Source organism: Dermacentor andersoni, chromosome 7 (genome assembly GCF_023375885.2).
Source record: "Dermacentor andersoni chromosome 7, qqDerAnde1_hic_scaffold, whole genome shotgun sequence".
In the NCBI taxonomy this organism is placed as follows: Eukaryota; Metazoa; Arthropoda; class Arachnida; order Ixodida; family Ixodidae; genus Dermacentor; species Dermacentor andersoni.
In genome coordinates this window covers 157,082,433-157,098,835 of record NC_092820.1, presented here as the reverse complement: position 1 = coordinate 157,098,835, position 16,403 = coordinate 157,082,433, and the positions used below count along the sequence as shown (strand labels likewise).

Below are 16,403 nucleotides of genomic sequence, written 5' to 3'. Positions count from 1 at the left end.
GAATGTGAAGTATGTAGCACTGTGCTCTAGTCATGCGCCGTTTTTCTGCATATTGTTTAATTCGACCCACCGGATAATTCGGTCATTGTTGTCAGTCCCGTCAGGGTCGAATTAATGTAATTTGGCTGTATTACAACTGGAATTGGTGGATGCAAGTTTACGTCAAATATGACTTAATATTCATGCACCGTTGTGCTACCAGAATGTGAAGTATGTAGCACTGTGCTCTAGTCATGCGCCGTTTTTCTGCATATTGTTTAATTCGACCCACCGGATAATTCGGTCATTGTTGTCAGTCCCGTCAGGGTCGAATTAATGTAATTTGGCTGTATTACAACTGGAATTGGTGGATGCAAGTTTACGTCAAATATGACGTAATATTCATGCACCGTTGTGCTACCAGAATGTGAAGTATGTGGCACTGTGCTCTAGTCATGCGCACAAGTGCTGTGCTGTCGTCACTGGTCACAGAAACATCTCGCTCCACTCAATCGGTAAAAGGGTTCAGTCCGCCGACGCCTTTCCTATAAGAAATGCACAATGCTTTGTCACAGATAAGGACAGTGAAATCTTGTTAATACGATCTTGCGGTTTATTTAAACTGACGCCACACCCTTGTTAAAATTATGCATGTTTAAATGTGCGAAAACGCTCGGCAATTCGAGTGCGTAAGCATTTTCAACGGTTAATTCGAACGTGGTGCGCCGGAGATCGTGCTCTCAGCAGTGTGCCAACTCACGTGGCGGCTTTGCGCTGGCTGCTGCACCAGTGTTCCGTTGCAAGTACCATATTTTGGCATGAATAACCCTGACCAACAATTTTTTTAATTATACAGTAAAGTCTGGGTGCAGGTTATATGCAAATGTTTCCTAGAAGTGTAGCTTCACAGCAGCAGGCACTGCCCAGCCGTGAAGCCACACTTCCGGAAATTGTCACTTACGTATTAGCGCACAATGCACATGGGCTACCTAACCCAGCGCTGCATGTAAGTCCTCTATTCAATGAGCTTCTTATAATTCGATCCAGCTTTGTTCAAACAATTTTCAAGCCCTTTCGAGTTATAATTATCGAGATTTGACTGTATGAGACTTAATTCCACATCAAATCGCATAAAATGTGCCGATTTCTTTCCTTCATTTGTGACGCACTATTTATCGGTCGTGAATGCAAAGAGTGGGACAAGCCTTTCTTTAGCCTTTGTAGCATTGCTTGCTACGTTTCAAAAATACTGGCTTAGGAACCTTCACACAAATTTAGAATGGCAATTTCTTCTTCTTTTCCCTTTGCAGAGACACAGCTGACTGACAACGACTGTCCTCAGGCAATCAAGGCAGACCTTCTCACGAGTGGTGTTGAGTGTCGCTTTGCTTACAAGCGCTACGACGTCAAGTTCGTGTGGCCGTTCAGTGAGAAGCCAGCTTGAACCACTGTTTGGTCAACCAGGTCTGGGCTGGCCAGTGGGGTGCTTCCGAACAAAGCTCTACAGCATTGCACATTTTGCTATTGCGGACTTGCAATGTGCTCTCGCTTTTGGCTTATTTGGTGGTAGATCGTTCACTCTGCCAGAAAGAAAAAAAAAAAGACAGAAGTGCACAGGTTGCAGAATTATTTGTTTGTGTTCCCCGGTTACTGGCATGCATAAGCTTACCATTCCTATTTGAGAACAGAGCTATGTGTGAAACAATGTTCTCTAGGTACGGGTGTACAATATTTCAAAGCAAGTAAGACGCAGCGTGCATTCAAAATTATGCTCTGTGTAGTCCATTAATGGGCTGGCTAGTTGGCTAGTTGCCCACTTTGTTAGGCCAACACTCCAAGATGGTTTCACTGCCTGAGAAAATCTTGTAATGCTTGTTTTTATCATGTTTCCTGTCCCCATATGAACCACTCTTCCTTATGACAAAGAGGTTTGAGCATAGCCTCCAGAGTGAAAATTATAGGCTTAAATTTGTAGTACATGGCCTGCCTTGCTGCCTGTTCCCCCCCAAGTGTGATAAACAGGCTTTATTGTGGAGGCTACAACTTTTTAGTTTGAAGGACGCTGCTGCGCAGGTATATATTCTGACAGGGAAGTGCAAAGTAGTGTTTTAAACTCAACTACCACATCGAGATGAATTAATACAGGGTATATAGGCTTGCGGTTCAAATACTCATGCATGCAGTTGCACTTAAGGAATAATACAGTTAAACCTTGATATAACGAAGTCAGAAAAATCATCACATAGCTATGTTAGATCGTAATGCCGTATATTTTTATGTAAGGACAAAAACCCTTGTACTGCACGCCTGAATAACTCGTAAGAAATGTATATATAACAAATTATCTCTACATGGGCTGCATTCCTATTTCCTGACAACATGCCTTGCCAGCTCGGACAGGTGGCACATACAAAGCCATCTCTGCGCAGCATCAACCTGATGCATAGAGGTGGATCACTCTGTTCTTTGGTTGTTTCTGCAGTCGATAGTCCATAGGCAGGAAGCATATAGACTTAAGCGTTGGCATCATCACATAATTTCTTTCCCAGGTGCCCCATAGCTTGTCCCATTGCATTTTCCAGCCATGCTGCTTGTAAGAGACGGCTCTTGCAGCTGCACACTGTCCTGAGCTTCATGTGTGCCAAGTACCAAGGCTTTCCATGCTTCTTGCATAATTTGTATGCACTGTGAAAAGTAAGAGGGTGTTACCAACTGCAACATTCCATACATATTTTGCGAGAAAGCTTTTGTGGCTTTTCTAAGTCGTGCAACCTCACACAACGTTCAAGGATGCCTTCACCGTTGAGCAGCACTTTGCTGGTGCGGTGTATATATGTGCATTTGTCTTCTTTTTGGCTGTGTCCAAAGTTGATCTTCAAAAGGAAGGCCAGTGACTAAGTATCAGCAAAATTCGTATCTCAGTGCCCTCCAGTGTGCCCTTTCTTGTATGTTTGTGCAGCATATGTATGCTGCTTTCCGTAGGAAGCGCCTGTCAGTGCATGCCACACTAAACATTATGCATGTGCTTTGCACTTTGTAAGCACTGTACATGTTTCCACCATGAGCCTTCATCACTGCCGCACCACCTGAAGCGTGCACAAGCACTATCAAGTAAAACACTTCTTTCACTTTTCGCTTGAAGACTGCAGTAGTCTTTTACTGCGCAAACTTGCAAGTCATGCTATGTCAGAGCTTGCGTCTGAATAATAATACCATCATAATATGTCAGCAAACAACCGCATGCAGTTAAATCATTTGGCCACAGCCACCCGCAACACGGTTTCCATTTAATGCCTCGCTCCTCATTTGAGACGGAAGTGAAGTATTGAAATCGTAGATAAACACACATTATGTTGAGCCTAAAAATGGCGTTCTATGGACATCGAGTTATGAAATGTAAAAATGAATCATTACATCAAAAATTTGACACATTGAAACTCGTTACATTGAGGTTTAACTGTGCCTATGAAGCCACAAATACAGCTTTGGACCATATTTTCTACTACCACTAGTGCCAGGTACGAAAAAGCTTTACTGCATCAGGCTCTCAAACCAAGTGTAACTGCAGCAGTACTTTGGCAATCCCGACTACTCATCTTTAGCAGCCTATAAGCAGCCTTTAAGCAAAAACACAAGAAAATAGAAAGTTGGTACAATGAAATTGAACAAAGAAAGCCTGGAAGCTGCATGGCTGCAAGCCTGCGTTGTTACTTTTTCGTAGCACATACAGGGTGTTTTTCTCTTCCTTAATAAAAAAAAAAAACAGAAAAAAAAGATACTTTATTTTGGTCCTATGTTCATGGCTTTGTTAGTAAAAGTAATGGCCATAAGAAGGAGAGTAGGTTGTGATACTTGGCTATTGTCAAAGATTAGTTTCATTGTCTTAATAGCCCATTTTGTGTAATATTTGCCTGTTTAGCTAATCTCATTGTTTCGTAACATAATCAAGAAATGAAACTGCAACATCTGGCAAATGAGCAGTTACTCAGCTTGGATGTTTATGTAAGGAAGCTGGTTTTAATTGGTTGTGAGATGTTGGATTTAACATACATTGTTTTAAGAAACCCCTCTGGAAGTTTGTCTAGCTGTACTAGTTATGCACAACTGGTTGAAAAGAACATGGGATACATCTCTGACTTGTGAAGTGCATAATAGAGAGGTGCTCTGACGAAGCTGTAAGCACTTAAGTTTTGCTGCTTGAATCTTTCTCAAAATGATTAATCCCAACTTTTTCCATCTTGAACCATTTCAAAGGGTCTGGCTTCTCTCCTGCAATGTGGGTGTGATGCCTTTTGTTATCCGAGGTACGCAACAGTTGCTGCGTCATGTTTATTTGGCGGTTGTTATCTTAGCAGCTTGGCAGTCCGCTTCCAGCTACATTATTTTTGCATGCACCACGTGGAAGAGCCAGCCTTGAAAACATGAACAAAATGTGTAAATAATTTCATCCTCTGATTGGTGGAACATTTAAGCAAGTTCATAAGAAAGATACTGGGCAATAATAAAGTGCAGCCTTTCGGTCAAGCTTTTTTTTTTTTTTTTATCACAGCTTCTCCTCCTGCACATTTTAAACACAGGACGGGGCGCCACAGTCACTAGCAAGGCCACAGCAAACCAAATGCAGCAAGGCACACATAGTCAGCATTGTGGCATGATACAGTTGCTAGTAAATATTTGCAGCCTTGCAACCACATCCATGCTTTCGATTAAATGTTTAGTGTCTGTGATTTATTTTTATTATTGACTGTACTTAAGGAGAGTACTCATCTTCTCTGACATAATTGTGCTCAGAATGGTCCATATAAGTGATCACAATAGAAGCAATGATTAGAAAAGAAATGTACAGTACATGTAAATGTTCATGTACAGAACAAGTGTTCCTGGGCCCATGCAAATGAGGTCTCCTCTAAGTGCCACGTTCCAAGTCCTACATTCTGACAATGGCATGCATCTGAGGTACGAAGACAGCGCAGCACTGAATGTTTTGTAAAGCAATACTAGTGGTGCATGTCACCATGACCCTGTCATTATGTTGTGCTTGCAAGTAATGCACAAGTTCATTTTGTATCAATCACCTTGAGTGAAAATTTCATGAGCAGAAATGACGTAGAGAAGTGACAACTTAAGGAAGAAACTTGCGTGCAATGGTAAATCATATACAATTATTCAGGGTAGGCGAGCTTGCGCACAACAACGAAACCTAGCAGGAATTCTTCCTGATGAATGCTACATGCTGCCATGCTAATTCTCTTTTCTCTAAGCCAGATTGTGCGCTTAGAAAAGAGTAAGACCTGAAAGGGCTTAGTAAAGGGTGTCTCTAGCGCTTTGCATGTTGTGCTTGCCTTGTGTGTAAATAAATTATCATCTCGAGGCTGCATTTGTAAGATTTCGCACTTTTACAGAGCCGATGGCACCATGTGGGAACGACATAACCACTTTCCTTGAATTTTCTACTGAACTGCTGATGGTTGTGTAACAAAGCAAAGTAACAGTGACATGGTACAGACGTGTCTGTTATAATGGCTGTTTTGACACAAGCTAAATTCTACTTTGTTGGCCACAGTAACCTAACCATCAAGGAATGTAACTTGCCATTAAAAGGAAGGTGTGTATGAGCCGAGGATTATGTGACAGTGCAAAATGCCACAATGAAATACTGTAGAATTTACATGCTGTGAACACAGTTGTGTTTACCACACAATTAATGAGACATTTCTAACGCAAAGCCTTCACATTTTGGCGCGGTGGTACATAGTTATTAGCGTAGATGTCTATGCAGACCCCAGGGCAGCTGATTAAAATTTCTGTCGCTGGCAGTCTTTCCTTGCCCCACAAAAGCACTGTCCATTGTGCAAAGAGCAGTGAAACCCTTTGGATGGCTTCTTCTTTGCCCACCACCAAACAGTCGCTATCAATGCTAGTAGCACCCCATCTTTGTAACATCTATGAATACAGGAGCTCTACATGCCTAAGACTGGGTTTGCACAAAATGTCGGTGTTTGTTTAAGCTATGTCTGCATGCTTGCCGTCCAATAGCAAATCACATGCTGGATTTCATTGTCATAAGTGCTCTTGATGACTGCTGGCTGAATGCAGTTAAGACAGCAGTGCTGTAGCAGTTCATGTAGGTGTCTAGTCTGCTAGCGTATAGCATCTGGTGTACAGCCAACAGTGTGAAATGGCGACCGTCCCACTTTGGAAACAAAACTTACTGTTTCTTTTATGTGACCATTTCCTTGCTTCTGGATATTACAGTTGTCTGCTGGGCAGGGCACTGACATGGCAAATTAAGCAATGTGTTTTTCGGATTGCACGTAGTGCTGGTATTTTGCCAAAAGGCATCTAAAGGCTGGAGAGGACTTGAAATAACTAGTATGCACTATTTTGATACGAGGACCATAATGCATTCACATACAGTTCGCAGATGTTTTTCACCAAGTCACATTCTTGGCTTAGGTGAAAATGCCTCCTAACTGGAATTTCATGCCCTAAGTGTCTTTATTCCATGGAATTTAGTTTCATTGACATATCAGTGTCCTGCTGAGGAGTGTTTGGTGGAAGTGCACTTTTTGAAATCTTCAGCAAAAGGTGTCTGGTTTTTATTTTTTCACACTGTAACTTAACATAAAAATTATGCAATAGCTCATTGATCTTTTTCACGCGCTGTGCGCTAGCGCTGCTAAAAGTGTTCTATGTTTTCAATGGATTGATCTTTAATAGCGTTGAAATTGCAAATTATACGTACATAATATCCATAACTATTGCTGCTCTTAGTTAAGATGTCTTGACAAATTTTCTTGTGCATACAGTAGCCTGCATGCAGTGCATTGCGACTTTTTTGCTAGGTGTGTGGATTGCTAGGTGTGTGTTGTGCTGGCATTGCTACAAAGTAGCAGATGGATGTTAATTGTTTATGTACCATGAACGAGCTGCCCACAGCAGTTTGTACCCCTAACTCAGAGGACTCGGCTAAAAATATCCAAAGACACCTATGCACTTCCCATGAGTTGTGGCTGCGAAAGCATTCATGTCAACTTGAACACCGCTGCGCGGCCTTTCGAGTTATGAGCACCTCACGAGCAAGCGAGCACATTGGGGTGCTGGGTGCATTTTGATTTAGCCTTACCGAACTGCAATTAGAATGCAGGTGAGAGTTTGCAGAGACAAGAAACATGCTGACGACACAGGCCTCCAAGAGTGAGGCTGGTGTGGTGCCACGGTGATACCCTCTTCCCTCACGCAACACCTGGCACGCTAGCGCAGCAGCAGGTATACCCTTTCGCCTGCTCTGTTCCGTCGAGGTGCGCTCGTGACGTGGCGTCGCGGTCAGTAAGAATTTATCTGCCGTTTCGCTTCTACAGATGACACATGAATGCTTTTTCGCTCAAAGGGCCATTTAATGCTTTCACATAAAAAAAAAAAGTCAGGCGAGAAAGGTTCTTTACCAAACTTTGTGTTATTGAATATACTGTACCAGGCAGCAGGTAAAACTGACAACCAGCAACTGTTGCCTCAAAATCACATCATCAAGCTTCTGGCTGCACCGAAAATATGGCACCAAGCAGATAACTCTCAGTGTACGTGATACAGGTGCGAAAGTGTGAGTTAATGCCCAGAGGGCAACAGTACAGCAACAGAGTTGCATTTATTTTTTTGCATTACGATGGTCAGTGCCTGCCTTCTCAATGTGCACACACTTGATGAAAATCAACTTGAGAGGCACACCTTGTCCAACTGCATGACTTTAGTTCACTGGTGTGCCTTCGGTTACTGGAGAACCTATCTTGAGTGCTAGCTCGCGAAATGTCTTAAAATTTTGTAGCGAGACCTTGAAGCAACAGCAGAAATGACAATTTCCGAGTGTGCCTTCCTGTATAGCAAGGCATCAAGCCAGACAACAATTGTAACTCAAGTATTATCGCTGACAGCAATCAATTAAGAGCACAGCCCTAGTATAAGCTAAACATTGATCTGCCCACTATACGGTGGACTTACTCCTTTCAGAAGCAAGTACAATGCATACCTGCCAAGCCTCCCAGTTTCCCCATACTTTCTATAGATGCTCGGCAAATTGTGGGGCAGGATACTTGACAAGTGTGACAAAATGGCATGAAACACTGGCGTGCAAGCCTGCTTTGTTTGCCATGTTCAATAGGCATGAGCAAGTTTGACTTAAGAAGTGCAGCATATTGTGGTTCTTCACAATTATCGTCGACAACATATAATGATTTGGGAATCGGAGCTATTTGCTGCGTTGCCGCTCCCACACATAGTGGTCACGAGGAAACCTAAATCGTGTTTCCAGCACTATAGTATGTAAAGTGAGTTGGATGAGCTGGAATTATTTTACTAGAGTGAAAGAAATATGTAAAGTGCTGCTGGTCATGCTGAATTTGTCTGCAGTGCCTGTAGTGGAGAATCTATTGTTACACCTAACAATTTAATAAATGCTTGACAGTTTTTGGAAGTTGTGCTTCTCATCGAGCACTTATAGGAGGTTTGTCCATATTAATGCTTCTATTGTACAAAGCTTGTCCCTGGGTAGAGCAGTATAAAATTATGTGAATGCTACTGCACTGATGTGATGGAAAGACTGTATGTCATGTTTAATACCATTGCTTGAAAAACATTATGCAAGCTTGTTGCTCTTGGTATCTGTCAATGTGCAATTTTCCTTATGTGTATGGTGACCAGACTTTGGATTACAAAACTATAGGAGGAAGAGGAGGAAGTTGTGGGAGGGGGGGGTCACTCTATCGTAGGCTTGTGAGATGTGAAGCCTTGCGACTTACCAATGAGTGTAGTTTGCCAAAAATTTCATCTCTTTTTTATATGCGTTGGTTCTAGCATAGACATATTTGGAACTGGCTGTGTGCATGCAAACAAGTACCAGATTTATTTCGTCCACGACACAGAAGTGTTTTGTTTCCACTCTGCCTTTGCACCCTGCTTAACTGTTAGCTAGCTGGTTAAGTTAAATTTCATGCTTTGGTTGTAAACAGGCTAGTGCCAGTGCTCTCTAATCATTGAAGGAGGCCATGTAAATTTTTGCATACTTTTGCCAAGGTCAATTTAACAAGATCACATTGCTAGTTTGCTCACAGCATTGAATGCCAGTGCCTATGTTTTGGAATTACAAGCCTATCTTGCTGGTACAGCTTGGGCCAAGGCATGAGGACTAAAGCAGGGCACAACTTTCCACTATCAGAACAGCACGCATGAAACGCCAGATATGTTATACCTATAGTATCAGTCTGTCTGGTCACATTACTGATATGCAACTGCTAATCGTCCTGCTGGCCATGGCATATTCTGCTCTGTGATTTCATGTTTTATTGATATCTTTTTTTTAGCATAACTGGCACTGGTGATCTGTTTATATGTATTACACTTTTGTCTTGTTCTGTGTTTCATGCTTAGAAATGGTGCATGTAATTAAACAAGCGTACTCGTAAATACTCTACTGTGCTGGTATATAGGCTGCCTTCCTCATGTCAACTTTTTCTGTGATCGACAAAGCCGAGTGTGAGGTTTTCTTGTGCACCTGACATTTTTAGCCTCTGCAAAGTTTTAGGTATATAAAGTGTGCTGTACATGACTATTTTTTACAGCTTTTTATCTTGTAGCTTGTTTGTTTCATGCAACTGCAGTGTTCATTGCTGCTATGCTGCAGCCATGTCTATTTCCTGGGCATGATTTATTATGATCGTCTCATAGTATTTACATGACTCCTGCCACCTTGCATTTTGTGAATTTGTTGTTTTGAAACGAACATCTCTCTCTGCTTTTTGACTGCTGTGACTGGGCTGGATTGGCTGTAATTTTGGCAGTGGTGTTCTTGTTTGCAGGCGAACAAGCTAAGGTTACAATGACTATTTCGTGGGTATCACTTCAATGCCCGATTAAACTTCCTCTGGCAAACTGTCGGTTGTCTGTTTTCTGCCGTAGATGGCTTCGCCCGCAGTTGAAGTGGCGGGAAGAGTGGGAACATGTATCGTTGTCTTTCGCAGACTTAGCTTTGGCACCTGGCAGGTAACCCGTCAGCTGTGAAAAAGGCTTTTGTATGCTCAGACAGGCAGCTTTATGCAGTGTTTCCTGGTTTCTAATTTTTAACCCTTTAACTGGCACCTCAACCAATATGTAGGTTCTGTCAAAACTTCTGCAAAGCAGCTTATGAAATGTTACTGGTGTCAGTCCACTTAGTTTATTGCAGTAATCAGTTGACAAAATGTGCACATTTTGTATGTATTATACCCTGGATGTCCTGCAGTGAACAGACTGCAAAGTATTGTCTAGAAAACCTAAGTACACAGCAGCTAGACATGATAAAAAAGTATTGCTGCAATCAATAGCTGACACAAAAAATTATTTTACATAGCATAGAATAGTTATTGTAAAAAATGGTAACTGGTGGAATGATTATGTCGAATGCAATGATATGCAGAGGTTTCATTTAATAAACATGTCAAAGTAAAATCCTGCATTCAAATGAACTGGTAATGAGTTCCACAGCAACTTGGCTGAAAAATTTGTAAATTTGCCATAATTCTCCGTTTTGGTAATAACTATCTGTAGATAACTGAGCTGATCAGCCTTGTTAGTGTATTTTATGTGCTGTGCAGGGGAAAGACATATCCGAGTGATCTCGTGTTCTGTGCTGTGTCATAAGACTCCATTCCATGTTATGCCTGCAAAAAATTGCCTAATACACTCCACCTAAGCTTCTACAGCAGTTACTTCCTTTCCCTCATCACCCATTAGGTCAACTTAATGGTCACGAGTTTCCTGCCCTATGCACAATATTTGCTCTTCAATCCATACTAATGTCTTCCATTCTATCAACACTGCACCTGTTATTTCTCACTTCACCGCCTGTTGCTTGGTTGCTTTCTCAGATTTAATTCTTTGTCATCCTGCAAGTTTCTCAGAATGCACAGATTATAGCATTTGCTTTTCTTTAAAGGATATCCATAAGTTCCAGTGGTGTAGCCAGAAATTTCGTTCGGGGGTGGGCTCACGTTGGAGCTTGGCCTCCTCACAGAATTTGTCGAGGGATCAAATTCATGAATAATAACTGCATTGCAATTGCCCAAGATGCTGCTAACAAATTCTTGAATGCTATGCACTGTCAAGACAATTAAAATATGTATTTTTTCATAAAAGAATATATTCTTATGTCCTAAAAATTGTGCCAAAAATAACTGATATCAATGCTTCCATGTTGTTTGTCTATTTATTAAGAAAGAAAATGTCACACGAACTTTAGAACTATATCAGTGCGAAACCAGCAGTGCATGCCGCTGATATGATAAATGTTAAGGCCGTGAAATGAACAAGTTGAGGACAAATATGTTAATGATACTTTGTCATTCGAAAGCCTTGTTTACATTTTTGTACATATGCAACGGCCAGGGAAAAATCTCGGTGACGCTGTCCATACCAATGTACTGCTCAGGAGCAGCTGTCACCGGTTGCGTATTGTAATTGCACCGAAATCGTACTCTCAACAGAATTCACATATATAAAGCAGCAGTTCTGCAAAATATATATTAGAAATTCGAAGTAGAATAGAATACACAAATGCCAAGATAAAGATTGTTAAAAAGCAAAAAAGAAGTGTCTCTTGAAACAAAGTTCACTGCATGTATCTACAAAACCTCGCAACAAGATATTTGAATATACTTATACGTAACCAATAAATCTACGTATCTAAGCAAAAGTCACTTTATACAGGGTGTTTCAGCTAATTTTAGCCAGTGTTTAAAATATGCCGATACACTCAAAGATGACGCGACCAAGTGCATGTTGCTCACTTTAGTTCATAGTGTGTCGTGCTATATTTTGTATTTTGCTTAATTATTTTTATTCAATATTAATAAACCAACTTCTGAAGTAACGAAGTTAGGGAAAAAATTCGATTTATAAAATTGCAGGGCGATTTGCAAAGCATCGGAATAAACAGTTTGTCTTTCTATACATATATATATATATATATATATATATTAGGTATTAGTGTATGTCAGCTTACTGATGACACACGTGAACTACAAAACTAGTGACATGACCGCTTGCGCGTCGTGATTGCATTGCTCCCCAACGTTCATCGCACAAACAGCCACAGGCGCGCTACCACTTAAAAGGTGACGAGGCAACCGCGTATGCGTCGGCTGTGCAGTTTACGCCAGTGATGTGCTCCCCTCGCAAAAGTTTGTTATAGCGATAAGCAGACGCAGTGGCTATTGCTTGTGCTGCCGGAAGCAACAGGTCCGTCATTTCGCGTTAGCTGTAAGCAAGTTGAACATCCCTAAATAAAAAAAGCTCAGTTTTCAGAAGGCTGAAAATAGTGGAATAAGAGTATCACTAATGACCAGACGCAGTCTTTCACTGAATTTACGTTTATTTTTCATGCGCTTTCACAGCAAGCGCTCTAAGAGGTCACCTTCCGCAGCAATACAACACTGGGACCTTCTGAGAATGCTTGCTGTCGCTGCCTTGATCACCGTCGGTGAAATGCTGTGGCAGACTTCAATTATCTTCTCCTGTAAGGCTTCTGGAGTCGTTATTTCCGTCGTGTGTACGGGATCCTTGATATAGCCCCAGAAGAAAAAGTCGAGAGGGTTGAGGTTGGATAACTTTGCCGGCCACAGCACAGGCCCGTTTCTCCCTATCCATTGCCCTGGGAAAGTAACATCAAGGCTTGCTTGTGCTTGACTGTGGTGCTTGACTGGCCCCGTCGTGCTGACACCATATTGCGTCAAGCTGGGCTAGTGGCATGTTGCAGCAGAAGTCTTCAACCTGCCCTTTGAGGAACTGACATACCTCTTGCCAGTCAGTGTGTTGTTAAAAACATTGGGCCAATGAGTGTGCTGTCATATATTCCGCACCAAACGTTAAATGACCACTGATATTGGTGGTGGGATATTCCTAGCCAGTGGGGATTTTGCTCACTTCTATAGTGTATATTTACTTGTCAATTTCAGGAAAAGTTCATCTCATCAGTCCGGATACCTTGGTCAGAAAGTCGGAATCCTGCTCCTCCTGAATCAAAATCCAATTCGCAAAGTTGAGTCTCTTTTGAAGATCCCTTGACTCCAGGCATTAATGCAACTGCAGGTGATAAGGATACAGTCCAGCGCGTGCTAGCGTGTGGATTACCTACCATGAAAGACAAAACGTTGGAGCGAACCTCATTATTTATGACTCAAACTCTCTGCCTCTTTCTTGTGAAGCTGCTGGTTTGCTTCAGCGACTTGTAGGTGTTGAATATTGTCGTCGGGCTCAGTCGCGTGGCTGGGTGCCAGCTTGGAAATATTCTTGCAGCCTGCCGTCTCTGTCTGCTTGCAGCTACTAGGGCAAGGATCATGTTTGCTTTTTCCTGGTTGGAAAAAGGCATCACGAAATTGCTCGCGCTTTAGTGGCCGATGCACGATAGTCTGTTTATCGCTGTCTGGAATTACCACCTACCACTACAACCACGTCCATCAGTCGCTTTACACAGCACGGGAGATAACTGTTGCTAGCTTAAATCAAACAGCCAACGCTTGCGTCGCTGCTTTGTCGCTTTTTAAGTGGCAGCTAGTGCACCTATGGGTGTTTGTGCGCGGAAAGCTTGGGAGCAGTGCAATCATGACACGCAAGCGGGCATGTCACGTTGTGTTTCTTGTATTTCGCGGGAATACGCAGTGAGCTGAAAAACACTAATACTTAATAGATAGAAAGACAGAAACTGCTTATTCGGGCACTTTGCAAAGCGCTCTGAAACTTTCTAATTGGAATTTTTTTCCTAGCATCGTTGCTTCAGAAGTTAATCAATCTTGACTAATTATATAATTAAACAAAATACAAAAATAGCTACACAATGCATACAAAAGTGAGCAACATGCTTTTGGTCGCGTCGTCTTAGAGTGCATCGGCATATTTTTAAACTCTGGCTAAACTTAGCTAAAACACCCTGTATAATGCGTCAAATAAGGCAAATAAACATGTTGCGCAATCACAAATTCACAGATCACGGCATCCTAAGGCGCGCACCCCCCTTCCTCCACTCCCCCGATGCATCGCGCGCGACGGAAGGCGGCGCGCTTCCTTCCCGCTTCGTCGGCTCCCGCTCCACCACCACCCCACCCCCTGTTACGCCTTCACTCGCACATACAGCATGCGGCGCGCGCTGGCGATGTTATCGCCCTTAGACTTCATACGGAAAATGACGGAGACGACAGGAATGCGCCTTGAGTGCCCACCTAACTGCTATCGCAATAATATAGTAAGAGTATCCGGCAAGTGAAGAGTCCCATGGCCCATTACTTTTCGCAAAAGTAGTTGCAAAATCGAACTTTCAGCATGCGACAATTCGCTGCGCGGCAACAATGTCTTTTTGTGTGTGTGTGTGTGTGTGGGGGGGGGGGGGAGGGGAGGGTAATGAAATGAAATGAAATGAAGAAACGCAAAGGAAAGCATCTTGGCCACAATCGGATGCCTACTTGGGGCACCTAATGTAGCTACCTAAGGAATATCCAAGAAAACGTGAAACGCTTGGTCCACAGAGAACCGTATGCAAAAAAAAAAAAAAAAATAAATTATGGGGTTTTACGTGCCAAAACCACTTTCTGATTATGAGGCACGCCGTAGTGGAGGACTCCGGGAATTTCGACCACCTGGGGTTCTTTAACGTGCACCTAAATCTAAGTACACGGGTGTTTTCGCATTTCGCCCCCATCGAAATGCGGCCGCCGTGGCCGGGATTCGATCCCGCGACCTCGTGCTCAGCAGCCTAACACCATAGCCACTGAGCAACCACGGCGGGTTAGAACCGTATGCATGCGGCGCCGTCACATACATAACTGTCACAAGTAAAACAAGCGTTGCCGCCTAGTTTACGCGATAAATGGGCTGATTTCGCAAATTGAGTTCTGTGAGAAAAAAAGGTAAGGCAGAAAGGTAAGCGAAACTTCAGAGAAGGCAGATCCACTCACTTCTCTGGAAAGTGCGGCGCCGTCGCATGTAGCTGTCGCGACTAAAACAAGTGTTGCCGCCTACTTACGTGATGAATACGCCGATTTCGCCAATTGGATGATGTGAGAAAAAAGGTAAGTGAAATTTTAGGGAAGGCAGATCCACTCTGGAAAGTGACGTGTCCACCACTGTTACTCAATCCTCGTTGTTCCAGTTTGTACCAACCTTAAGCAACCTTGCTCTAATTTGTACCGACTTTAAACCACCTCCATTCACTTTACTTCACCTTTATTCACTTTACTCCACCTTAGCTTTAGCTCGGGCGCTCCTATTAAATACAGTAAACGAAAATTCATTTTTTCACAGCAACCACTGCACCAAATTTGACAAGGTTTCTTGCATTTAAAAGAAAAACCTATAATCTAGTGACCTTATTTTACATTGTTAATTTAGATCGTCAATTTTTTATTAAAAATTGGCAAAAGTAAAACATTTTCAAAAAAGGAAACTATCAACTTTACAACTCTGTAACTCAGCAACGGAAAATGATAATACAATTCTGTAAATTGCATATAATAGTGCACCTAAATTAGACAAAATTAATGTTACACGTGAATCTAAAGAACTCGGCAATATGGAAATACAGCTTTTGCAGGACCCTTGTACACAACGTAACAAATTCACGTAAGGTATAAAATGACACACCGAATTTGTTCGCTTTCAATTATCTAATGGATGCCGTTTAAAGAACCGCGATATCTGTTTTTGTCGGACAGCTATTAATTTGTAAACTTCGTGCTTCCATGTTTTTTGAACTTCCGAATTTTAACAATCTTTTTAACAAAATACAGGACCTAAATCGAAATTCCGCTTCCAACAGTCACAAGAATTTAACTTTCTTTCTCAAATGCAACACATTTCATTAATATCGGTCCAGTGGTTATCTCAAGAAAGCGTTTTTGCTTTTTACATGTATTTGAATAGGCCGCGCCGGAGTTGGGCCCGAGCTAAAGCTTCCTCTTGCGTTTTGCAGTTGAGCCCCAGCTAAAGCTTCTTAAAAGGAAGCTTTAAAAAATTGGAGGACGCTTAAGCTTCGCCTTCAAGAGTGGAACGCGATAGCGTTCCCGTCGACCCGCCAAGGCGTGTAAGACGATGCGCTACCATGGCGCTACGGCGCAACGATCAATTACGAGGCGCCCCGCATCGGACTTTTCACCCAGCAATCACGCGGTGAGCGTCGAGCAACGCAGCGTTCGGCGCGGCAACGAAACGTGCGCCTGAGCAAGCGGAACGAACCAAAGAACTCGGTGTCTCGGAGGGGGAAACGATGTACGCCAGCCAAACGTCGTGATCGGCACGGGCAGAGAGATAGACAGATAGTGATCTAAACAAAGGAAGGACGCTTGATTCTGCAACCCGTGAGAGAGCACGGCGAAGCGTCGTCAGGGGAGAGGGAGTCCGGGCCGCGACGC

At 42.6% G+C, this 16,403-nt stretch overlaps 1 protein-coding gene across 2 annotated transcripts in view; it reads left to right on the top strand.

Annotated features, from left to right (window-relative positions):
• Window positions 1-9,901, top strand: part of spri (Src homology 2 domain-containing protein sprint) — a 49,319-nt gene extending 39,418 nt beyond the window's left edge. For both annotated transcript variants that reach the window (XM_050180655.3, XM_050180653.3), the window contains exon 19: window positions 1,290-9,901. In XM_050180655.3, the coding sequence (XP_050036612.1) occupies window positions 1,290-1,423 (134 nt within the window). In that variant the 3' untranslated portion in view covers window positions 1,424-9,901. The remainder of the gene's footprint in view (window positions 1-1,289) is intronic.
• Window positions 9,902-16,403: the final 6,502 nt, after the last annotated feature.